The 22,021-nt window shown below is 40.0% G+C and overlaps 1 protein-coding gene across 1 annotated transcript in view; it reads right to left on the reverse strand.

Moving 5' to 3' along the window:
- AGAP1 (ArfGAP with GTPase domain, ankyrin repeat and PH domain 1) overlaps window positions 1-22,021 on the reverse strand; it is a 400,015-nt gene that overhangs the window by 198,897 nt on the left and 179,097 nt on the right. Inside the window, 1 exon segment of the mRNA XM_068407470.1 lies at window positions 5,078-5,205. Coding sequence (XP_068263571.1) covers window positions 5,078-5,205 — 128 coding nt within the window.

The raw sequence follows: 22,021 nt of genomic DNA on the forward strand, positions 1-22,021 counted from the left end.
AGGTAGAGGAAAAGGCAGATGTCCTGTCTGACAGACCAAGAGAATCTGAAGGCAACTTCTGAAGACAAAGTAAGTTGGCACATTCAAAAAAAGTCATCTCAATGAAATTACTAATAACATTTAATCAACCAAATGTGATAACAGGCTTCAATACTACAGTGGCAGCAACTGCGTTAGGAACTGGAAAATCTAAAAGATCAAGTTTGAGTCTGCAGTTTGAGAGACCTTAGAAAGGAAAAGGGCACAACAGGTGTAACAAAAACTAATTAGGAATGTAACTGTAGTCCTGTGAAGATAAAGAAAGGAGGAAAAAGTACACTGACAGATGCATTGAGTTTTAACATTTGGTTCCTGGAGAATGCACTTCATATACATGTGTACTGTGTGTGAGACTATGCACGTGAACGAAGGGGAATATACACACATATATATATACACACATACACACATATATATAAAATGCTTATTTTAAATAAACGTTAGAGATTACTTAGAAATAACCCTTTAAATACAAAAGGATTATGATGTATGATGCAATGGTATTAAATATTGTTTTCAATTCTCTTTTAGTCTTAATTTTGGAATTACATCAAACAGCAGACGGAAAAGCTAGTTAAGCAGAGTAGTCTCTTCTTTATTCAAGTGCCCAGAATATTACAACAGACTATTCCATCCCAAGTGACTCCGACTATAAATAAGATAATTGTACCCTACTATTTAGCGCTTATCCATAATCAGGTCTCATATACAGTAAAATAATGGATGATTAAGTTGACTGTACTTTGCTTTTAAGAGTTTAATTTACATATTTAGACAATCATGTTGTAGTAAAAACTTTATGGAGGCATAGTGCAAGGATAAACAATGCATCTTTACAGATGCAGGCAGCAGGGAGCAAGCTGTGTGCCAGCTGTACCTGAGCTGCAGTTTAGTAAAAACTACGTTAGGCTCCATCCCCTTCGCAGGGGGATGCAAATCTCCTAGGAGAGTGACGCTGCTGACCAGTAAATGCATTTTTTTGCCCTGCAGTCCATACATGTAATGATTTCGTGGGTGACTTTACACAATACAATAGCACTCACTACTCACTTAGGTAATATTTTTAAACTCAGAGCATGGAAGCTGTGTGTCTAAGGCCCCTCTCTGTCACAGCACAGTACATGTAGTGCAGGCACCCATGGAAGAATGCAGGCACCCATGGCAAGGACACGGTGCCGTTTCAATCTCCTCTCACAGCAAAACATAAACCAGCTGAATTCCAGGAAAGACAGCAAGTGTGAAAATATCTGCAGACTGCAGATTTCAAGGAAGTGTAGTCACTGGTAATTAATCTTGTCATTTTACCTTCAAAATTGTAGTCTACCAGTAAGCTCAAATTGCTGGGGACTCCTAGCTGGAACCTCCCCAGCATCAGTTTGTCTGAAGAGGGGCCCAAAGTCCTTCACACAAACAGTAACTACCAGTGTCATGTCACAGGACCTTCAGATGTTTTTACAACAGCGTAAACTTAAAAATAGATACAGCTCCAGGTAACTACTCAACAGGTTATCCAGTATAGGGCTACTTCACATAGATTTCTGATGCACCTCGAGCTCAGATGGAATGCACTGAGGACCAAAGGTGGTGTCCACCTGAGCAGCCTCACGGTTTTTGGAACTAGATTATCTCCATTTTCAGAGTTAGGGCAGAGAAAGGAGCCCTTCAGAACTGCTGGATAATTAGCACTATTCTTGTAGCTTAAGTATCTTAAACCGTATCACGAAAATGCCTTCCTGATATGCCAGGTGTCAGGGACAAGCAACTCCATCAGTGCGGGAAGGAGTAGGAAAAGGGAATGCCTACATGGCTTTGTGATGTAAGGTGAACTCATGCCCTTTTGAAATAAGATTTAGCATGGACTACAAGCATACCATGTCTAGAAAGACTGGCAAGGGGTGGGGTGGAGGGAAAGGAAAGGTGGGATAGAGATGGGAAGGACACAAGATACTGGTCTGTACTCCCGTTGTGTGCGTTTCTTGTTGATGGCCGAAGTAAAAGGACCTTTCCTGAGATGCCCTGTGTCCGATAAGAGGTCTTCAATTCAGTCTACCTCTTGAAGCATTCAGAAAAAACAGAAGGTGAGCTGCTGACTGAAGTACTTCTCAATGCATCAGAGAGATGAATTGTTTCCTAGCAGAATATAAGCAATATTGCACCATCCTTCTTGTTGACAGAGTATACAATAGTTCTGTCCTTCACGAATCATGAATGATATCCTTGGATTTGAGAATAGAATTCTTTGCATGCATTCTGTGCTGCCCTGAAAGCCGACATGTGTATGTGAAGTACTTGCACCAAGGGTTATTGACTTTGGCTATCAAAGGCTTCCAAGTAAAACTTGACTGACATAAATGCACTATAAACAAAGTCAGAGGAGGAAAACAGAAGCAGCACCTACTGCCAACACAAGTGGATTTTGTCATTGGAATAGGAAGCATCTCATTCTGTGAAACAGGTCTCTGGAAATACATGAGCACGAGTATAGACACATCTGAGAGCATTTTCTGGAAGGTGATGTTACCTAGGTGTTCACCACCTAGCACTACTGGGCATGAGTACAGATATGCATCCAAACACAAACAAGTCTTTCACCATTTGAAAACTGAAACTACTGGGTGGAGAAGCCCTTGTTGGTATTAAGCCTTAGAATTTCCCCCAAGGTATGCTAAGGAATAGACTGGGTAAGGTGACACTTTTTCTTTTTTTTTCTTTCTCTAAAGCCTAAGCTCTTGACTGCAGAGTCATCTGCAGAGTTTGCAGGAGTTAGATCACCGGAGTGATCCAACCAGAGAAGGAACAATATAACACTTTATCTGAAGCGATCTGTGTAACCACTGCTCTGAAGGCCTTCACTCCTGTGGAGAATGCAAGTAGCAGGGCACTGTAATGATAACATTTTTGTTTCATGGAGGAAATCTTCAGTGAAGTATCATTTCGTTAAAAGAGATGTTCTAAAGGGCAAGACACTAGCCAGTCTTCCAGCCAAGATCAGAGACAGTAAATCTTCCCCTGGATCATCTTAAACTTGGAATGGCAGTTGCAACATTCTTTTAAGTATAGGATAAGGATTCAGCTTCCTTTCCTCAAAGTTGTACTCCCTTTAAGTGTAGCACAAAGGCAATAAGACATGAAACAGATCTATGGCCTATACTCTTAGGCATGACATCAGTCTCAGAAGACAGACATCTTTGACTGGTGTTCCAATTGCCTCATTAGATAATTATGCCAGCCGGTAAAGGAAGAACATTATTTCATGTTTATTGAACCAGATTGTAGGGATCCTTATCACAAAAGCTACCTTGTCTTGATTCTCCCAAACAGTCCTTATCACAGGCAAGACGTTTGCTGTGTAGGTGACGTACTTGTCTAGAATTCAGTATTCTAGACCAAAGCTTCCAAACGGAACTTGGGCAGAGAACTGGTGAGAACCTAGATATTCGATGTTCTTTAATTAAACAAGTTTCATTAACAAGAAGGATGACCTCAACTGCTTTAAGAAAATGCAGAATACAGAGATGCACCTGGCTAAGATTAGGTTGTACAAAGCATCACCTATTCTCTTTAGGAAGTCTTGAAAAACTATACAATCATCAGCAGAGGTAGTAAACTAAGTCCTTCTTGGATTCCAGAGTAAGATCAGTGCTGGCAATGGCACATTTGTTCTCCACATTTCTGTGACAGCCCATTTCCCTTTTCACCACTGAACAGGATGGGTCTCAGTACCACAGTTAGTCCCTACAGGCAGCATCATTCCCCTTGGTCTAAAAGTATGAACATACACAACTGTCTGGAGGAAACTGTTCGGAAGAAAAGCATTTCACACAGAGGATTAGTTCCAAGTGCTGGTGGCAATGACCACCACAGCCTTCATCCTGTGGTATAAATTTAAACAGAGTGCTTTTAGAAGACGATAACATGTCAAATTAAAGAAAAAAACCCAACCTTTTCCCCAAAGATGGAACACTTCTTCACTATACTGCTTTTTGCCAAACAGCAGACATTCTCAGTGTGGGAGAAAGGTCCATAGATAAAACAAAACCTCACACGGGTGGCTCAAGACGGCAACATACCCTTAGAAGACATTACTGGCATATTATTGAGTTTAGACTGAAAAACATGCCAGGAAAGCTGGTGGGTATCAGACATTTCAGACTGCTATAGTGGAAATCAGGAAACCAGGCCCCAGTTCTGGCCACAGACTGTAAGGATCCATATGATGGCCCTGTATATCCATCTGCCGAGAGCAAGGGTGCACAGCAAGAACATGATCTGCCTGGCTGCAAAGGTCCTGGATCTGAATGGTAGAGTTTATATAGATCCTAACTGTGAATGTACACAGAGATTATCACTTGACACTTGAAAACAAAGATACTGAGGAAGGGCATCACAATTGAAATACAGGAGAGTGTATTAACGTATGTGAGCAAAAATTGTGCAAGTTAGAAAATTTGGTATTCACCATAAGTTTCCAAAAATACCATCAAGGCCACCAGACTTTCCTGCCATACCTTAAGGTAGCATTTTCTTTTGTTTTTACACAAATAGCAACATATATCGCTATGTCATTAAAGGGGAATCATTCCAATTGAGCATAACAGAGACAGGCAATTACAACTGCACACAGTGCTCACAAATGTAAAATTCTAGCACGCTAACCACTGAGATACACCAGCTATTATTTATCACTCAGCATACAACTGAATGAGAACATGAACTAAAAACATAGTGAGGTAATTTAAAACACAGTACAGCAAATCGTGCTATCCTAACAATTGGTCTACGTAGAACAGCAAGCTGCTGGGCATAAATCAGTACGATCAAAGATGCCTTTAAAGCCAAAATACTTTAATGCAGTAGTTTCTTGAAATAAAGTCAAGCCAATTAAAAAAAATATTGCTTCAAACTACAGATCACTGATACCTTTCCAAAAAATGCCAACTACCTACCATGCAGCAAAAAGAGCACTGGCATTAAATACATTAGCTGAAAAGCAATCTATCAGTTCCTTTTTCAAGGAAGCATTCATTGCGGTCTGTACCTGGCTGATATGTACGGCAGAAACCTGGGCGGAACACACGGATGAGTGGCTTGGAGAGTTCGGTAGAGATTTGCAGGGTCCGATTGAGAGTTGCTGTTTCTTCCTTGTTGCAACGATCTTCTGAGCAACTAAAGAAAAACAAAAGATACAGGCAGGTAAGCTGCAGCACACACTGGAAAATATGGTAATACACAAAACGCACAATACACACAACAGGGCTTTCCATTGCCAAAGCCTGCTCCAAAAATGGATTGCAATACATCCAATTAAGATGACAGATGCTGGTGTTCCACAACGTGCTCCATGTGAGACTCCAGCTCTGTTCTCCGCATGGATGAAACTGCCCCAGAACTCTCACTCCACCAGGTAACCACCACAGAACCAGTAACATCCAAGCAGAAGGGGAAAAGGCATGTGTACAAGTTACAAACAGCCATACCAGGAACGCTGTAGCAAGTCCAATATATGCTTATAACATCACACTAACAAACTTATGGTAATATGCATTTTCCATTCTTCTTTGAGATGTTCTTCTTGCAGACAGGAGATAAATATGAGTAACCCTTGACTAAAAATCTAGTTCAAGTGCATCTCAGTGCTATTTACTAGTATGATCCTGGAAGGTGTCCTGCGCTGCAGAGTGAAGGTTCGTTAGGAAAGCTATCACTCCCAGCCCAAGCAGGTTTAGTTTACAAGAAGGTGTGTACTCTCTGCTGCTGAGGAATAAAGTGCACTTTTCTTAATTACCACCCACTGCATCAGGACAACCAGTTTTGGAAACCACAAGTTTAAAACGTTTGAAACAAATGGAATAATAAAACTGAAAAAGGGTCCCTGACATAGAATATCTGGATTAGTGGTGCCACACAGCACATCCCACTCAAATTCATTATGGAAAGAAGCTATCTCATGAGTCCTAGTTTTAGCTTTAGTTACTTAGCAGCAGTAGCACAGCTGGCAAATTTATTTTGCAATTTATTAAGAAATTTTCTACAACATGTAAAGAAAAGCAGCATTTATCAGACAGAGACAGGGATCAGCATTAACACCTCTATATACAACTTAGAAGACTTGTAATAAAAAACGGAAACAGAGCTGATCTGAAACGCAGCTACATTCATACCTCTCCTATAATTCTCCAATTTAAAAATATCAAACTATTTCAGAAATTCATTCTGTGATCCACTGGAATTTCAGTTCATTCTGCTATTCAGCTAAGGCCTTTGGAGGTTCATGTTAGATATAAGGAAGCATTTCTTCTCAGAAAGGGTCGTTAGACATTGGAACGGGCTGCCCAGGGAGGTGGTGGAGTCACCATCTCTGAAGGTGTTTAAGAAAAGACTGGACATGGCACTTAGTGCCATGGTCTAGTTGACATGGTGGTGTCGGGGCAATGGTTGGACTCGATGATCCCAGAGGTCTCTTCCAACCTGATTGATTCTGTGATTCTATGAAAGAGCTCTTTTTAGGTCATAAACACTTAAAAATAAAATCCTTTGCATTTGTTGCCTACCTTTTGGGTCACAAATTAAAAAGTAAACAAAATTTCAGTCTTCAGAGACTAGTGTAGTGGCTAATCAAAAATACTACTAACTAAATTTAGCTTCCTTGCACACAGTCATCTTCATGAAGTGAGGCACTACTTGGGCAAAGGAGTCTCTGGTCACTTGCACCATCTCCACCAAAGCCAGTCAGTAAGGCAGAACAGCAACAATTATGGGCGTCTACTCAGAAAGTCACACAGAAACTTGTTGTAATTAGACTAACGGCATTCAATCCGTCTCGTTCAGAAAAAAGATTTTATGTAAATTCCAAGATTATTTTTCCTCAATACATTATAACACAGGCAGAGATATTGTATGCTTACTCTGCTAAACAATTTCTTCTCAAATGAATGGAATCTTAATAACAAAGTGGTCTGTGGCTTATGTTTTTCATGTAAATGAATGATGGCATAACCATGATTTAGTGAGAATACGTTGTATAAAAAATGGCTCCTATATACGAAGAAGCAGCTTCATTAGTTACATCCCACCTCCAATAGGCCCCTTATCATCCTGAAAGGATGATATCAATTAATTTATCTTTCCCTGGCATATTGATCATAACCTTCATCAGCTAATCATGTTTAAATTACAGAGGAATATCGTAGCACTCTGTCATTTCAGACCCATTGGTTTATTGATCTGGAGCCTGGAAAGCCATATATTAAAATATTTTAGAACACATTAGTGAATGCAGAGAGCAAACCGAAGGTCAGATTTTAACATATGCACGTGGATTTGTCTTCATCATATGTGGTAAAGACCTAAATTAAGACCAAAACTGAATTAAAACCACACATCAAAAAAAACTAACTTCTCAGCAAAAGCTTCCACTCTCACATGGAAGAGGTAATTAGTTAATGAAAATATTTACCTTTTTTCTTCCATCTGAATATAGGTGTGTTTGTAGCATCACATTAACGTACACAACGCAGTCTGGACAAATTATCACTCTAGGAAGGCACAAGCCAAAAAAACTCAAGATGGCCTGAACTCACCTACTCAAACGCACAACCTGAATGCTAAGTGCTACAAAAGCAGACACTAAAAAAATAAATAAATTTTTAAAAGGCAAAAGAAAAAGCACAAATTGTTACTCTAGAAATACAGAGACTAGCAGATAAGTAGAAGTGTGAAGAGTAATCCACAGAGCAGCTGGAAACTAAACCTTACACAGAGCAGCACAAAGGGTCATTTATCCTGTGCGCTGTAAAAATGGTAAAATTGCAGCAGAAGATCTAACATCACCTCCTTAAAATTGTGCTACAAATTCTAAAATAGACCATTCTTAGCCTCAAATTTCTTCGCTCTTCCCTCCGTTAGAAAAATGATGTGCCCTCTAATGGAAATCCCCTTCTGAGCTGCCAAATCTTCCCCATTCCCCCTCCGTTTTGGCAACAAGTCTAATATCCCCCTGCCAGAGCACGGTTCCTCCTGCCTCTCCCCTCTCTTCATTAGGCAACTCACTCTCCTTTGAGACACCAAACAGCTTCTGCTTCTTTCATTGCACTCATGTAGCTGTGACTCCATAATTAGATCGCATTCAATATTCAAGTGCTCAGGGCTACTTGCCCTTGGATATGATGGTGATAGGAGCTTCAGAAGTACCTAAAGGAGTATCCTGACCCTTCAAAGTTTCAACATATGAAAGGCGTGACTGATCATCTGTGGGGCAATCGCTGGACTGTCAAAAGACCTACTGTGCTCTTTCTAAAGCTACCTTGAGGGAAGAGATGAAACCGAAATCTTGCCCATCAGAAGTCAATAAAAGGGGTTCAGCACCTATCTCCCCCAGCAGTGCTGCTGCAAATTCACATTTTCTACATCTTCTATTCCAGAGAAGAAAGCCCCGAAATACACAAAACTTAAAATGGCTGAAAACCCCACAGATCTGTCAACTCCTGCTGCTGACATCTTCAGACACGGTAGTTAGGGAGGAAAAAACCCACACTTAAATGGTTGCGTAGCAAGAGAGAAACACACCATAATTATAAGAACTAACGCCAGATCCAGAGAACAGCCACGCTAGATTGCTTGTTTAGCCCCAAAACCTGCTTCTGTTATTACATCTTTGTTTGGACTTAAAGTGACCACTCATTAGCCTCTTAGCGGTGGTAGGAAAAATCCTTAAACCAAACAGATTTTGTTTCCACAACTACAACTGTACACAGGTTACACTGGATTTATGAGCAACTTTGTCAGAGCATTCCTAGATTACAAACTTGAATTTTTTTTCCTAACTGGCAGTACCACCACCACCACCGTGTAGGCAGGTGGGAGACTAGGTGGGACCTGCGCTGAAAACCATGCAGCAAGAAAGAATGTTCTTCAGGAATGCTTGATGTAAGCTACGGCCATACATAAACATCGCTTCGCTATTGACGAAAGCCAACTAGTGTACTTCATTAACCAATTTGAGACTACTCAGAGTCAAAATCTTCAGGTAAATATTCAAGTGCCTGTTAATTGAAATGGCAGCCCAGAGGAAGCTATACAATTAAAACAAACGTTGTTCTATAAAGTGGAATAGAGAATGTAAGAAAGCAGAAATATTTCTGCCCCAGAGCTTTCAGTTTCCATCTCATCCCAAAGATGATTCAGTGCTTCTGAATTTCATGTAAATATACTTGCTAAGATATGTTTCTAAAACAGATGAATGCCAACTTAATCTATGTGGCAGATATAAAAAATAATCAAGATAGCTGAAATGCTTGTCACTTTTTAAAAATCAATTGCATTCTCTCTACTTTTATATACTCAATTAAGCTATCCATTTCAGAGATTTTTTTTTTGTAAGCCATCTATCTGTAGGATGAAAAGCCAAACTAAATTTATTTGCAAAGTCAAGAACTCTTCTGCAAATAAACAGGCAGATGCCAAGGATATTTAGTTATAAACCAGGATTTATGTTTAGCAAATACTTGGTCTTTGGGGAAGACTGATGCTTATTTCTTACACATTTAAACTTAATTTCACAAGCCAGAATGACTAGAAGCTATATTTTGCTTTAAGACCTTGTTAATTAAAAGCATGTGAAATTCTTGGTCTGCAAGATGAATAAAATGTCTGAGTTTGGAGAGAAAGCTCTTGACTTGAATGCCTCTTCTTCCATGCCTGACCTAGCTCACCAAAACAAAATTAACCTTCCCACCCCCTGCCACTTTCATCTCCAACGCTACTTTTTGTTAGTCAAACCGCTCATTCCTCAGCAGCCTCTACTAACTTTTTGCCGGGTGGGCTGTCGGAAGGACGGTACCATGGAGCAGGAAAGCTCGGTGGTCTATCAGTCTCTGAGCTGTAAAGTAAGGTCTCAGCACTCCAGCTCAGCAGATCTGCATCACAAACCACCACTGTTTCTATTTGCACATAGGAAGAAGTTACCCGTACGCTAATTTTCACCAAACAAACCTCTCCTATTCCGCGTGGGGCTGGCTATCAGAGGACTAAATTCACTCGTGAGAGGAAGAGCAGGTCACCGCCTCTCCCCGAAACCCAGCGCTGCGCCTCCATAATGAACCTGACGTCTCTTTGTGCTCCATTTCGGAGCTAATCACCATCAGAAATACGGTTGCCAAAGTAACTGCTCTGACAGAGTTGTCTTTCCTTGGTTCAAAGGGCTGTTCGCACATCAACTTCTTGTGCAGTGTGAGGCTGCTTTGGCGGGGGCAGCCGGGTCCCTCAAATCTCATTAGCGCCGCTTCATTCAAGTATAAGGACAAGAAAGGCAGAGACCTGGGGGGAAAATACTCCTTACAAGAAGTTCAAGACACAAGGTAAGACTGTCTCATCTGGCTCCACACCTCTTAAAACCAAAAACACAAAGGTACCTCTGCATCACACAATAGATGTGTTTAGGGAAGCCTCGTCTAGCCTGAGACCTGATCTCTCCCTGTTTTAAGATGGGTTCTGGAAAACGTCCAGAGGTATCAACAATCTGATTACTGCTCTCTTTCCCAAAAGTCAGTGAATAGAGTTACCACTGCGCCCTTTACACTGCTTTTTACCAAGGAACACTTGAAATAACAAAAGGGAAGACTCCACGCATACAGTACCTGTAACATCTGGCGATATTTCTCTTCTCCAATATCACCGGTGCAAAAGTATTGCTTATTTAGTAGATACAACCAGTCTTCTCGCATTACCACTAATTTAAATCAAAATTGGTTTCTCATAAAAACATGTGTAAGACCATTTATCTCCACTGTGTGTCTGACTAGGAGTAAACACCACCGTCCAGTTAAAACCTGCCACTTTGGGCAAAAGATGAGAATGCAAGAATTGTGCACTAAATTTCCTTCCACTTATTGACAGACAGAAAATAGCGTTCTGCTGAAGTCAGAACACTTATGGCTGACTAAAAAAAAACAGAAGGGACAAACACTCATGAATACCTATTTTAACTGTTGGGGGAGACAAAAAAACCCTGGAAGTTTACACAAAGATTACCTTTTATCTTAAAACAATGCCCCCCCCTCCCCCCATACTCACAGATCACTTTGAATGACAAACATCATAGTATCTTTGTGGAAAGTCTCTCTTGGATTCACATCACCCATTAGGGATTTCTAAAAGGTGAGAATTCATTTTAAATGGAACCCAAATGCTCTTGCTAACAGGAAGAGTTGGACCTCTGAAAATGAACGTTGGCTTTTTGAAATTCCACGACAAATTTTAATTTTTTTTGCAAACTCGTGGGTTGGAGTAACATTCATGACAATTACTGATTTGACTACTTTTACAGACCATCAAGAGAACTCTGCCAACAAAAAGCATGGAATGTTAACTTTGCTGCAACTAGTGCTAAATAAGATGTTTGATAAGATGATAATTTATAAGTAAGGCTAAGCAATATAGGCACTATACTGCTTCTTTGAAAAGGGCATGCTCTCAGTGTATGGCCAAGTGATATTTTTAAGTGTGAGAAAATTAACATTTCATCATGAGGCTTATGTAAGAAATCTGATTGTTTAATCGATAAAAATTGTGAAAAGATGAATTTTACATGACCACAAGGTCAAAATATTTGCTTAGTGCGTAAAATTGCAAGGGAGGGAAAGAGCTTCAGAAACATCACAAAATCTGTAACCCTCTACTTTCAAACACTGAGTGTGAGGACAACTGTGAACTCCATCACCCAGGTTGTCCCTGCACGTCACTCCCTCCCTTCCCAGCTGGGTACCTGCTTTTGTTAGGAGATGCACCACCCTGAGGTTGCAGCTATTCAGGCACATCCCAGTGTCTGTGTGTACAGCAGCTGAAGGACCTCTGCAAGCTGGTCTGAACAACGTGCAGGAGAGAATGCACTCCTTCCATGTTCGACACGTCAACCTTTTCTTGTCACTGCCTCACTTGTTGATAAACTAACACTTCCATGGACTAAAAAGTATTTTACAGCATCAGTAGTGGTCACCATACTTTATTGCTGTAATTCCTACAAAACAGAGAAACTAATACAGCAGAAAGCATCCCAGCTAGCATCTCCAGCCAAAAATATGAACATCAGGGCACAAATATCATTAGCTATGAAAGCTGGAGAGGGACTTTTTACAAGGGCATGGAGTAACAGGACGAGGAGTAACGGTTTTAAACTGAAAGAGGGAACATTTAGATTAGATATTGGGAAGAAATTCTTTCCTGTGAGGGTGGTGAGACACTGGCACAAGTTTCCCAGAGAAGCTGTGGGTGCCCCCTCCCTGGCAGTGTTCAAGGCCAGGTTGGATGGGGCTTTGAGCAACCTGGTCTGGTGGAAAGTGTTCCTGCCCATGGCAGGGGGGTTGGAACTAGATGATCTTTAAGGTCCCTTCCAACCCAAGCCATTCTATGATTCTATGACATACCTTAACTAATTCCTGCGTTAAGTCCTGGTTCCTAGAAAAATCCCAGCAATCCCAACAGACCTGGTAGGGAGCAGGAGAGGGAAAGTGGAAGAAGCATAACTAGTGTAACTGATACATCAACAAAATCATGTTTCATCAGACGAACAAAAATAATTTGCCTGCCCATAAGCCCTGCTGAAGGCTATTTCCTTGTTTCATGTGAAAGCCCTGCCTAAGTAAAACACACTGTGGGAAGTTAAGATATATAGCAACTTACATTTTATGGCAGCTGCATTTTAGCTTAATATTCCATGTTTACAATAAATAAGTGTTCAATAAAAATAAATTTATTCCACAATTACATATTATAGGCGAAGCAGTAATAACTGCAAGAGCAAGCACTAACCACAAATGCTTTTGAATGGGATGCATTAATGTAAGTATCCACTATTAATGCTATAGTGCCTGTTATTTTAAATTCAATCCATTTTTTAGGCTAAACAACTTTTATACTTCTCCCTTGAAAAAGGAGAGCTTGGCATACCATGTGCCAGCTGTAATACAGAAACAAGTACTGGACTCCCATAGCATTTGGGTTGAAGGTAGCAGTTTCTTGAGCTACTTTCAAGGCGGGGGGAGCCAGTATGTATTTGCGTGTCTCCCAAATGTGTTGCCAATACAAATTCAACATTTTCAACAACTACAGACTTAAAAAATATCACAAGTGTGTTAAGGGGAAACTGCTTGCTGGGTTTGTAAACTGTTTTAGGGCAAGAGCAGGGTTCAGGTGTTCACACGCAGCACAGCAGAGTAATCACAGTACGGCGACAAACATACCCCTCCCTGTCCTGCTGAGGGGGACGTCTCTGCCAAGGCACCTCTCCTTTAATATCAACATATAAAAACCCTAAGTCTCATCCTAATTCTTACCCCTTTCAGTTCTTTCCAACAACGATTAACCTGTTCCATGTGTCATTATTAGCAGTCAATTTAACATGGCACTGTTGTGTGCGAGCATGTCATATATAAAGCCGAGGCAAGCAAATGCACAAAACCAGTACACAGCGTAGTATGCAGTTGCATGAGACGCCACTTCTAGCAGGAAAATCAGCTTAAAAACTTTTTAACCCAGGTCTTTCCAGTGATCCAGTTTAAGCTGTGGTCCAACAATCAGCTGGTATGAGCACAACACACAGCCAGAAACTTCTTAAGTGATTTTTCCCTGTCTAAACAGTGTGAGAAAAAGTCATATCTGTAGACATGAGTTATTATTCTACACTGAACACAAATTCACTTAAATGTTCTAACAGGCTATGGTGGTACTTGCTGGGATAACCTCTAGTTCACATTAAAGTGTGACCAACAAGGGTGGGAAAATAAAGTATGCAGATACTTACGTCTGAGCCTGCACAGCAAGAAAAGAGTCAAACTATCTGGCAAAAAAAAAATAGTATCTATAGTGCAAGGCACCAAAAGCGTTAGGAAGTTTTAGAGGACAAAGTGCTCGGTTAACTTCTTATAAAAATCTGATGACATACTGTCCTGGTTTGGCCCAAACCAGGCCAATTCGTCTTAGAGAAACCAAGGTCACTGCTAAATTCCTCACTGCTTACGAGTGAAGAGCCGAAGGGGGGTCGCACCTGCAGGGAGGAGCAGGGAGGAGCAGGGAGGAGCAGGGAGGAGCAGGGGACCCAAGATCGACCAACGAGGTATTCCATCCCATACACGTCATTCTCACTTTCCTATTTATCACTAACCCACTGCCTCCTGGAGGTGGGGCCCAGGAGGGAGGGGCCCTCCTGTCTCCCACTGATTGGTACCAGCTTTGCCAATTCTCCAGTTAAAAGCCTGCAGGTGTGATGGCAGGGGGAGCTACTGCATTTTCCCCTCTGCCCATGCTGGGGGGAGCAACTCTGCCTGGGGAGGATTTCCAAGCTCTCGATCTTGGTTTTGTATATATTTGTATATATTTGATTATTTCTATTATTCTATTATTATTATTATACTCTTTTTCATTATTATAGTTTATTAAAACTGTTTTAACTTTCCAACCCGTAAGTCTCTCTCCCTTTTCCCTTTCCCTTAGGGTGGGGGGAGAGGGTTAACAGAGAGCGTCTGCCACCAGGTTACTAGCCGGCCCAGCTTTAAACCGTGACACATACATACATGATACCTGCATTGTTACTACTTGACTAGAACACACTTTACTTTGAAGCACTGGGTAGTCACATTAACCAGAGAGCTTTCGCTCTTGTATTATTTCCCTACACTTCTCAAGCACCTCGACACAGCCTGCTGGTTACCAAGGAAGCAGGGTATTCTGCATGAGACGTGCTCCTGCCCCAGTAAGAATAAGGTAAGCAGGCAGATGTTTAAACCACTGTATACATTTTAAGTGCTGTTATTCTATTCCTGCTATGTTAAACTTCTGCAGGTTCAAGAGAGTCAAAAAATTGAAACAGGGATTTCAATAAAGACAAACTACAGGAGACACGGTATTAAACAATACCAATGCCAAAGCAAATGCAACAATTTCAGCTGGAAAATCAAAAGCTAACATGCTATTAAAATAGTTGGCCAAGAACAACGGCACCTCCACCGCAATTTCACACCATGGAAAGACAAGCAGCAAATATTCCTGCCTTCCCTTCCCAAACATGTCCTGCTGCCAATGACAGCATAATTCCTCCCTGCAGCCTGTACCTGTATTCTCAAGACACAGAAGAAATGTCGAAGGCTCTGAGCTTCCAGAGCTTTATTTCTGGAGACTCAGTAACTCTCAGTTTCCCTCCCTTCTCTCATTGTTAAATACTGAATTTCTGCATGACTTCTGAAATCACAGTAACACTGGATACTGTTTTCCAAAACCTTTAAAAAGATGCATTAACTTGGTAATGCTAAATAAATCCACTTAGTTTTCTAAGATGGAGGGAAGCTATCACTCCTACACCATGCAGGTAAAATTACGCAAATAAATTAATCTTTTAGAAGTGTTGATATGTCTTGTCACAATTAAGTTTCTAATAAGAAGCAAAATCCTTCGCTAGCTGTGAGTGAATCCTATACACTGATAGAGAAGACTGCCTTCTCCGATTAACATGTTGTCTTCCTTGTGGTATCTATTTTAATATAAAGCTATAATGTAGACAAAAGCGTATTTAATATTAATCCAGTGAGAGCTTCAAAGTTGCTCCCAAAATAGGACGACAAGTTTTAATATAGGATCCAATTCTTACATGAATTCCCTTTATCTCATTATATTAAAACAAATTTATCTTCATTTATGTCTCAATTACCTTGTAAGGCCGTTAATTTGCTGGAAATGAAGCTATTGTGTGATTGCTCCTATTACCTGGGGGATTTAAATGCCAACTGTAATAAACAGTTACCTTCAGGATGGAACAAAGTCAAGGCTACTCGTGTTAATTTTGTACTGAAAAAAACCTGCCAGGACAGCCAAGCACGCAGCTAGAAAGTGAGCAATATAGCTTCTGCAAAACACAAACAAAGCAGGGTAATAAATGCTACGTACTTTGCTTATCTGTATTAGTCTTCACCTTCTCTAATGTGGGATAGTTAAAACTTTAAGCTATACATAATTGTTTGATATACTCGTTTATATTCCGATGGGCTAATACACTGCTCAGCAGCAAGGCTACTCGTAGCAGAGCAGGCTCTTCAAAGCAAGCTCCAGCTCATCCTGGCTGTAGTTAACCAACAGAAGAAATGTACACGCTGAACATAACGTACATGATGAAGTTGGTCATTTTATTATATTACAGTTTTATTACATTATTACACAGGCTCCTCAAAAGAGCTCACAGATGCATCTTATTACTAAAATGCACAATTCTTTCACCCTACTAAAACTATTTTATAACTCCTCAGATACAGATAGTTTCCAAGAACTATTAGGCTATTTCATAATACAAGTAAATAGGAAATATATGTATGAACACACGAATTTTATACTGAAAAATACTGTTTCACTATCACGACATTTAATAATCAAGTTCAGCTACAACGGGCTACTTCAGTGCTAACGTTTCTAAAAGATTTTAATACAACTCTCCTTAAAATAAATTTAAAACCACACCTTACTCTACCCTTTGTTTTTTTGAGATGCTTTCATTGAAATACACATCTCGGCTCTGACTGTCAGAAATAACAACTGTTCTTGTTTTACCAGATAATAAAAGACAGTTACAAATAAGACTCAGTATTAAATCTCTCTAATCAATGCCAATATGTATTTTTTCCTCCACAGGTAACTCTGATTAACACTGCATATCACTTATTCCCAACTTGATGCAAATCACTGGCTCCCAAAATTAGGTAAGCAAATATGTCAATAAATCCGCTAGACAATCTGGAAAGCATCTGGCATCTAAAGAAATTTAAAAAAACAACTTATGCTTTCTTCACTACTCCAACTGTGCCGCAAGTAGAAGCATATGGCTTGAGGATTTATAAGGCAAACACTGTGTCAGACACACAGGTAAAGACTTTTGCACATGGATTTACCCAACCAGTAAATCATGAAGCTCTGTTGATCCTTCCATTACAATGGAATCAAGTCATAAATCCTGTTATTTCCCACGCAAACGAATGATTTCAAATACAAAGGTTAAAAAAATGTTGAAACAAGAAAAAAAAAACCACAGAAACCAGCACATTCAAATATAATAGTGTCAAATGGATGTTCTGTAAAATGCGCACAAATAATTGAGTTTTAAACTATCCTTTAAGAATAAAATTCTGAAGCACAGTATTGTTATAATTTATTTAATTCTATGTCAAAATACAGAATTATTTATTACTCATATTAATTATGTCAAAACATAGAATTAAATAACACACAACAATACCATGCTTAAGAACTTTACCACCTGGCAAGCAATTTCCTATTTACATTTTGAAGTAGCTTCACGGAAAGCCTATTTCGTAGGGCGTGCTATGGAATTGCAGTTTTCATAGACAACATTTCTACTTTCTAAAGATTTAGGTACATCCAATAAGCTCACTAATAGTGCACGGACAAAAACAAAAATGACAGAAAGCTTCTGGTTACATTAGTGTGACTCAGATGTATCCATCCTTATAGAAAGAAATAAACTTATTCACATTTACTAAATCAAATTCAACTTAACTTGTACCTTATTCAGACAGTTCTATTAATTCACCTGTGAAAAAAAGGTTTAGATTGTTACCAAAAAAACAGGCCTTTCATTGGAATAATCAATGATTTTTTAAAAAAACTACCAAAATGACTTAAAATTGTTTCCTAACACCCTAAAGTCTCTGACCCCAGAGATGCAACCGCACCTTGAGCTACCAGAACTACACACACACAGAACACATCTGGTCCCAAAACAAGGGCCCTGTGCCCAGTGTGGCAGAGAGAAAAACATAACTTGCCAATAGAAATTATATATCTTCAAATTCCCAAGTACTGTGGCAGCCCTAAAACTAGCTTGTTTGTAAGCAAGACCAGTCTGGATGCCATAAGGGCAGGGCTTAGCACCCGCTTTGCGGAGGATGAAAAGCACTGTCTGGAGTTGCTTTGAGCAACCTGGTCTAGTGGAAGGTGTCCCTGCCTATGGCAGGGGGATTGGAACTAGATGATCTTTAAGGTCCCTTCCAACCCAAACCATTCTGTGATTCTATGATTCTGTGAGTCAGTGATCACAGTAAGCAAGGGTGACCCCATCTACTGGATTGCTCCATCTCAAGATGGTCGCCAAACTTTTGACACAAACCCCCTTTCCAGCCTGCACTGGCAGAAAGCAGACAGGCTGCTAATTCCTGAAGCTGCAAGCCAAGTATGGTATGGCTGGAATACAGGATCAAAACCAGAACATGGTTTAAGGGCACTCCAAGCACAAGCCACAGTGTCCACCTTTTTGATGCTCTGCTCACAGTTCATCGTTCTTGTGGAAAACCACCTAAATTTATTTAGCATTTAGATCTCCAGCCTCACTTATGCTCCGTTACATCTAGGTATTAGCTACTGAACCAATGAACACTCCTGACTTTGCATTGGTATTCTGTGGCAATTTCGTAACTCTCTTCAAAATTCATTTTCAGCCAGTATCTATTGGAAATAATCCATAGAGTTGGCTCTGTCATTAAGTTGTTGGTTCTCTTCTGTTTCCATGTTTTTAATATCAAACTTCACATAAGCAGAGAAGTTGTAATGCATATGTTTAATCAAACCCAGCATTTTTACTCCTAAACTGTTATTTTCATCCTGTTTTCCAACCACATCGCACTTTCCCTGTCACTGTGTGATGCAAGCGTGATGATACTGCTCCAAACTGCAGCACGATTAATAAAACCCTGTAACTGAAGGCACGCTTCAGTTCTGTAGTGATGGATTAAAATTAATGGCAAGCTATTTCTGTCCTCCCCTGCCCTCCTGGCACACCTGGTAGACAGTCATATGGCAGGCCAAATACTACAAAGCAGACGATTTACATGTAGAGGTGTCATCCATGCTTTGAATTTCAAAATTAAACAATGTAAGGTACTTTTAAGACACTCGAACTTCACTATTGCAATACTGATGCAGCTGCACCCAAAGGTGACAATCTCCTGTATAAAACTGAGTTACAACATAAGAACATTTACATCGTACAAAGCAAAACCAACAATGATACAGCAACATCCAAACGATGCACAAACACACCACTGCTTCTGAAGCCCAAGTTACATACGTTCACCATCAAAATCAAGAAATACAACAATGTTCTTGTACTGTAAAGAAAAACCTTCCTCAAAGCAAACCACCAAGGATCTACGTAAGATTAAATAAAACACCTCAGCTGATGAGCTCGTTGTCCACTGAGCCATCAAAAATCCACCTCTCAGACACACTAATTCCCATTAGAAAAACAGTTCAGCTCATCGTTACCAAGACTGCTGCTTCACTCACAGGTGAAATAAATCCCATTAATCCCATTCCAAAAACTATCTGCCCCAATCCAACAGCAGATATCAAGTCATCTACTCTGTTACTAAAGGCTAAACTCTTTATTTTTATTTTTGTGGCTTTTATGCACATTCAGCTGTCATAAAAGCAGTTACCTGCCTGAATAGAAGCATCATATAGCATTTAACATAAATCTCACAAAACATATAAGCCCCCCCCCCGCACTTTAATCATTTGCTAACAGTTACAATAAGATTGTATTAAAAATTTAAACTGCCCTACTTAATGCAATTTACCTTCAAAGGTCCATTTCCAGGGAATGAATTCGAATGATATAAATGTCGAACACTTGATCAGATTTATTGCACTGAAGAATATTTCTCTCGATACAGATCTGACGAGTGAAGGCTAATGGCTTTAGTTTTATTACTTTTTAAGCACTTAATGGGAAAATTTAGACATTTTCACAAGACTAAGCTCCAGCAAGAATAGTACATTTACAGAATGACAGCGCAGAAGAAAGCTGTGCAGTGTCTTCAGAGAGGACCGGTTCAACAGCGTTATTAATGGCGAGATTAATGTAAAGTATTTATTCAGATAATTTGTCAGCCAACAGTTAGGCCTGAGTGCCTCTCTGCTAAACAGGGACGGGGAAGGTAAGCACAAACTGCTGACGACAGTCAAGTTTCCATACTGAATTGGGGCCAAAACGCACAATCCCAGGGGATGACAACTAAGTCACACCGAGAGGGTAAAATAAGGAATCTAAGTGATACAGCTATAGATATAAATTAATCAGTTCCTGCAGGCGATTAGGGGATACATGCTAATTACCCAAGTACTGGCAAATTACAAAAAAAACCTACCAGCTTCCCACCTTTCCGTTCCAGCCATGTTTTTCATAAACATGAAAAGTACTTGAGAAATACTACAAAGCAAGAGTTTTGCTTGTCCAAATAGAGGGTTTTTTTTAAAAAAAAAATGAAAGACAGCTGAGAGTCCTCAGATTTCAATTAACCTCTAGGTACTTATCCAATCAATCATCAAGTACTATAAATTTCCTATATTTCTCATTAGTTACACTATTGCAACAGCTTAAATCTAAACATACCTTTCCATGAGACTGTAAATTCTGATGCCTAAGACACAAGCAACCGCATCAGCCATCAGAAGAGGCATAAATGATGAGAGAAGTCAATTGTATATATGCTAAACCAAAGCTGATTTACTCCTCACAATTTTTTTTTTTTTATACAAAAGTATCACCAACAGAAGCACCACTAGCACACTACATCTCTTGGAGTCTGCATATATGATTTCAAACCAGTAATGACCTGTCTTTATTAATACTAACAAGTTTTATGCACAAAATCCAATTTTCTATAGAAAAAATATTTCTTCAGCATCTGCCAATAACGTTCCTTCATTAAGAGCAGATAGGCAAAGGTCTGTTTTAATTCAAGCTTTAAATCTGAAATTGTTTTTATGACGCTGAAAACCATCTTCAGCCTTTTCAAAGGGCATGCACGTGGTGAGACACCCCAGAAGGTACCTAACACAGCAGTGTGCCTAGAAATCCTGGGGTCTACTACACTGAAATGGAAAAGAATAGGTATTCATACATTTATTAACAAAAATGTATTAGCTTTTTCATCTTGTACCAGCTTTATAATAATTCTTCTTCTGAATTAAAGCTCCCCCAGGTGACTAACCAGCGCTCATGCGCTGAGCAAGGCATTGCTTTCTCTAACAGTTGGTACGAACCCCGCAAAGCCTGGCTGACAGCAGCGTGCTGCTTTACTTTCTTCCACGAAAAGTAGAGGAGATCCCTTGATTGAAAACAAGCAGCTCCAAGTACTACTTTTAAAATCCAAGATAAATGACGTTTGTTTCACAAACAAATCACAAATGTGTAACCACCACATGAAAACAAATTCCCATGTTCCTACAACATCTGCTTCATGCTTAGTTACATTGATTGTTGATTTTAAATCCACTGCTAAGGGACCAGACTGGCTTCCCCAGAAGGCAGGACCACTCCTGCCCACGTAGAAGCCCTATGGCAGTGGGTGCCGCCAGCTCCGTCCAGTGCCCATGGCCACAGCAGCACCCTCCCTTCATCAGGCATCACTGGATCTCACCCCAACATTGTAAGGACAAAGATGACCGTCTTCCTTGGAAAAAGCTCTGCTGAAAATTAAGGCTTCAGTCGTGCACATATGTATAAGGCACAAAAGAAATTTCAAAAAAAGGAAACTTTCATTCAAGGGCTATAAATAAACATCCAAAAAAAAAAAAAAAAGAAAAAGAAAATCAATGAAAACCGAACAACAGCAAACTGAGGGCCGAAGCACACAGCTTGACTACTTCCCATTAGTTACCAATTATCAGCAGATAATGAAGTCAGATGTACTGACTGCCGGGGTACCCATCAAGAAACCACTTCTGACCCCACCCCATACCCCCTCCAAATCACAGATGCTAGACAGGTCAAATGAGCAAGAAAAAGCTCTTCAGGGCAAAGTTTCTGTACCATACTCGAAATTCTAATACTCTCTTCCTTACATATCCTCCACATTTTTAAATCTAACACTGGTGGAGACCAGCTTATTGAAATGCCATTTGCAGTATGATAAGCACAAGCGTTGGTAAG

The sequence above is a fragment of the Nyctibius grandis genome, chromosome 9 (genome assembly GCF_013368605.1).
Source record: "Nyctibius grandis isolate bNycGra1 chromosome 9, bNycGra1.pri, whole genome shotgun sequence".
Taxonomy (NCBI): Eukaryota; Metazoa; Chordata; class Aves; order Nyctibiiformes; family Nyctibiidae; genus Nyctibius; species Nyctibius grandis.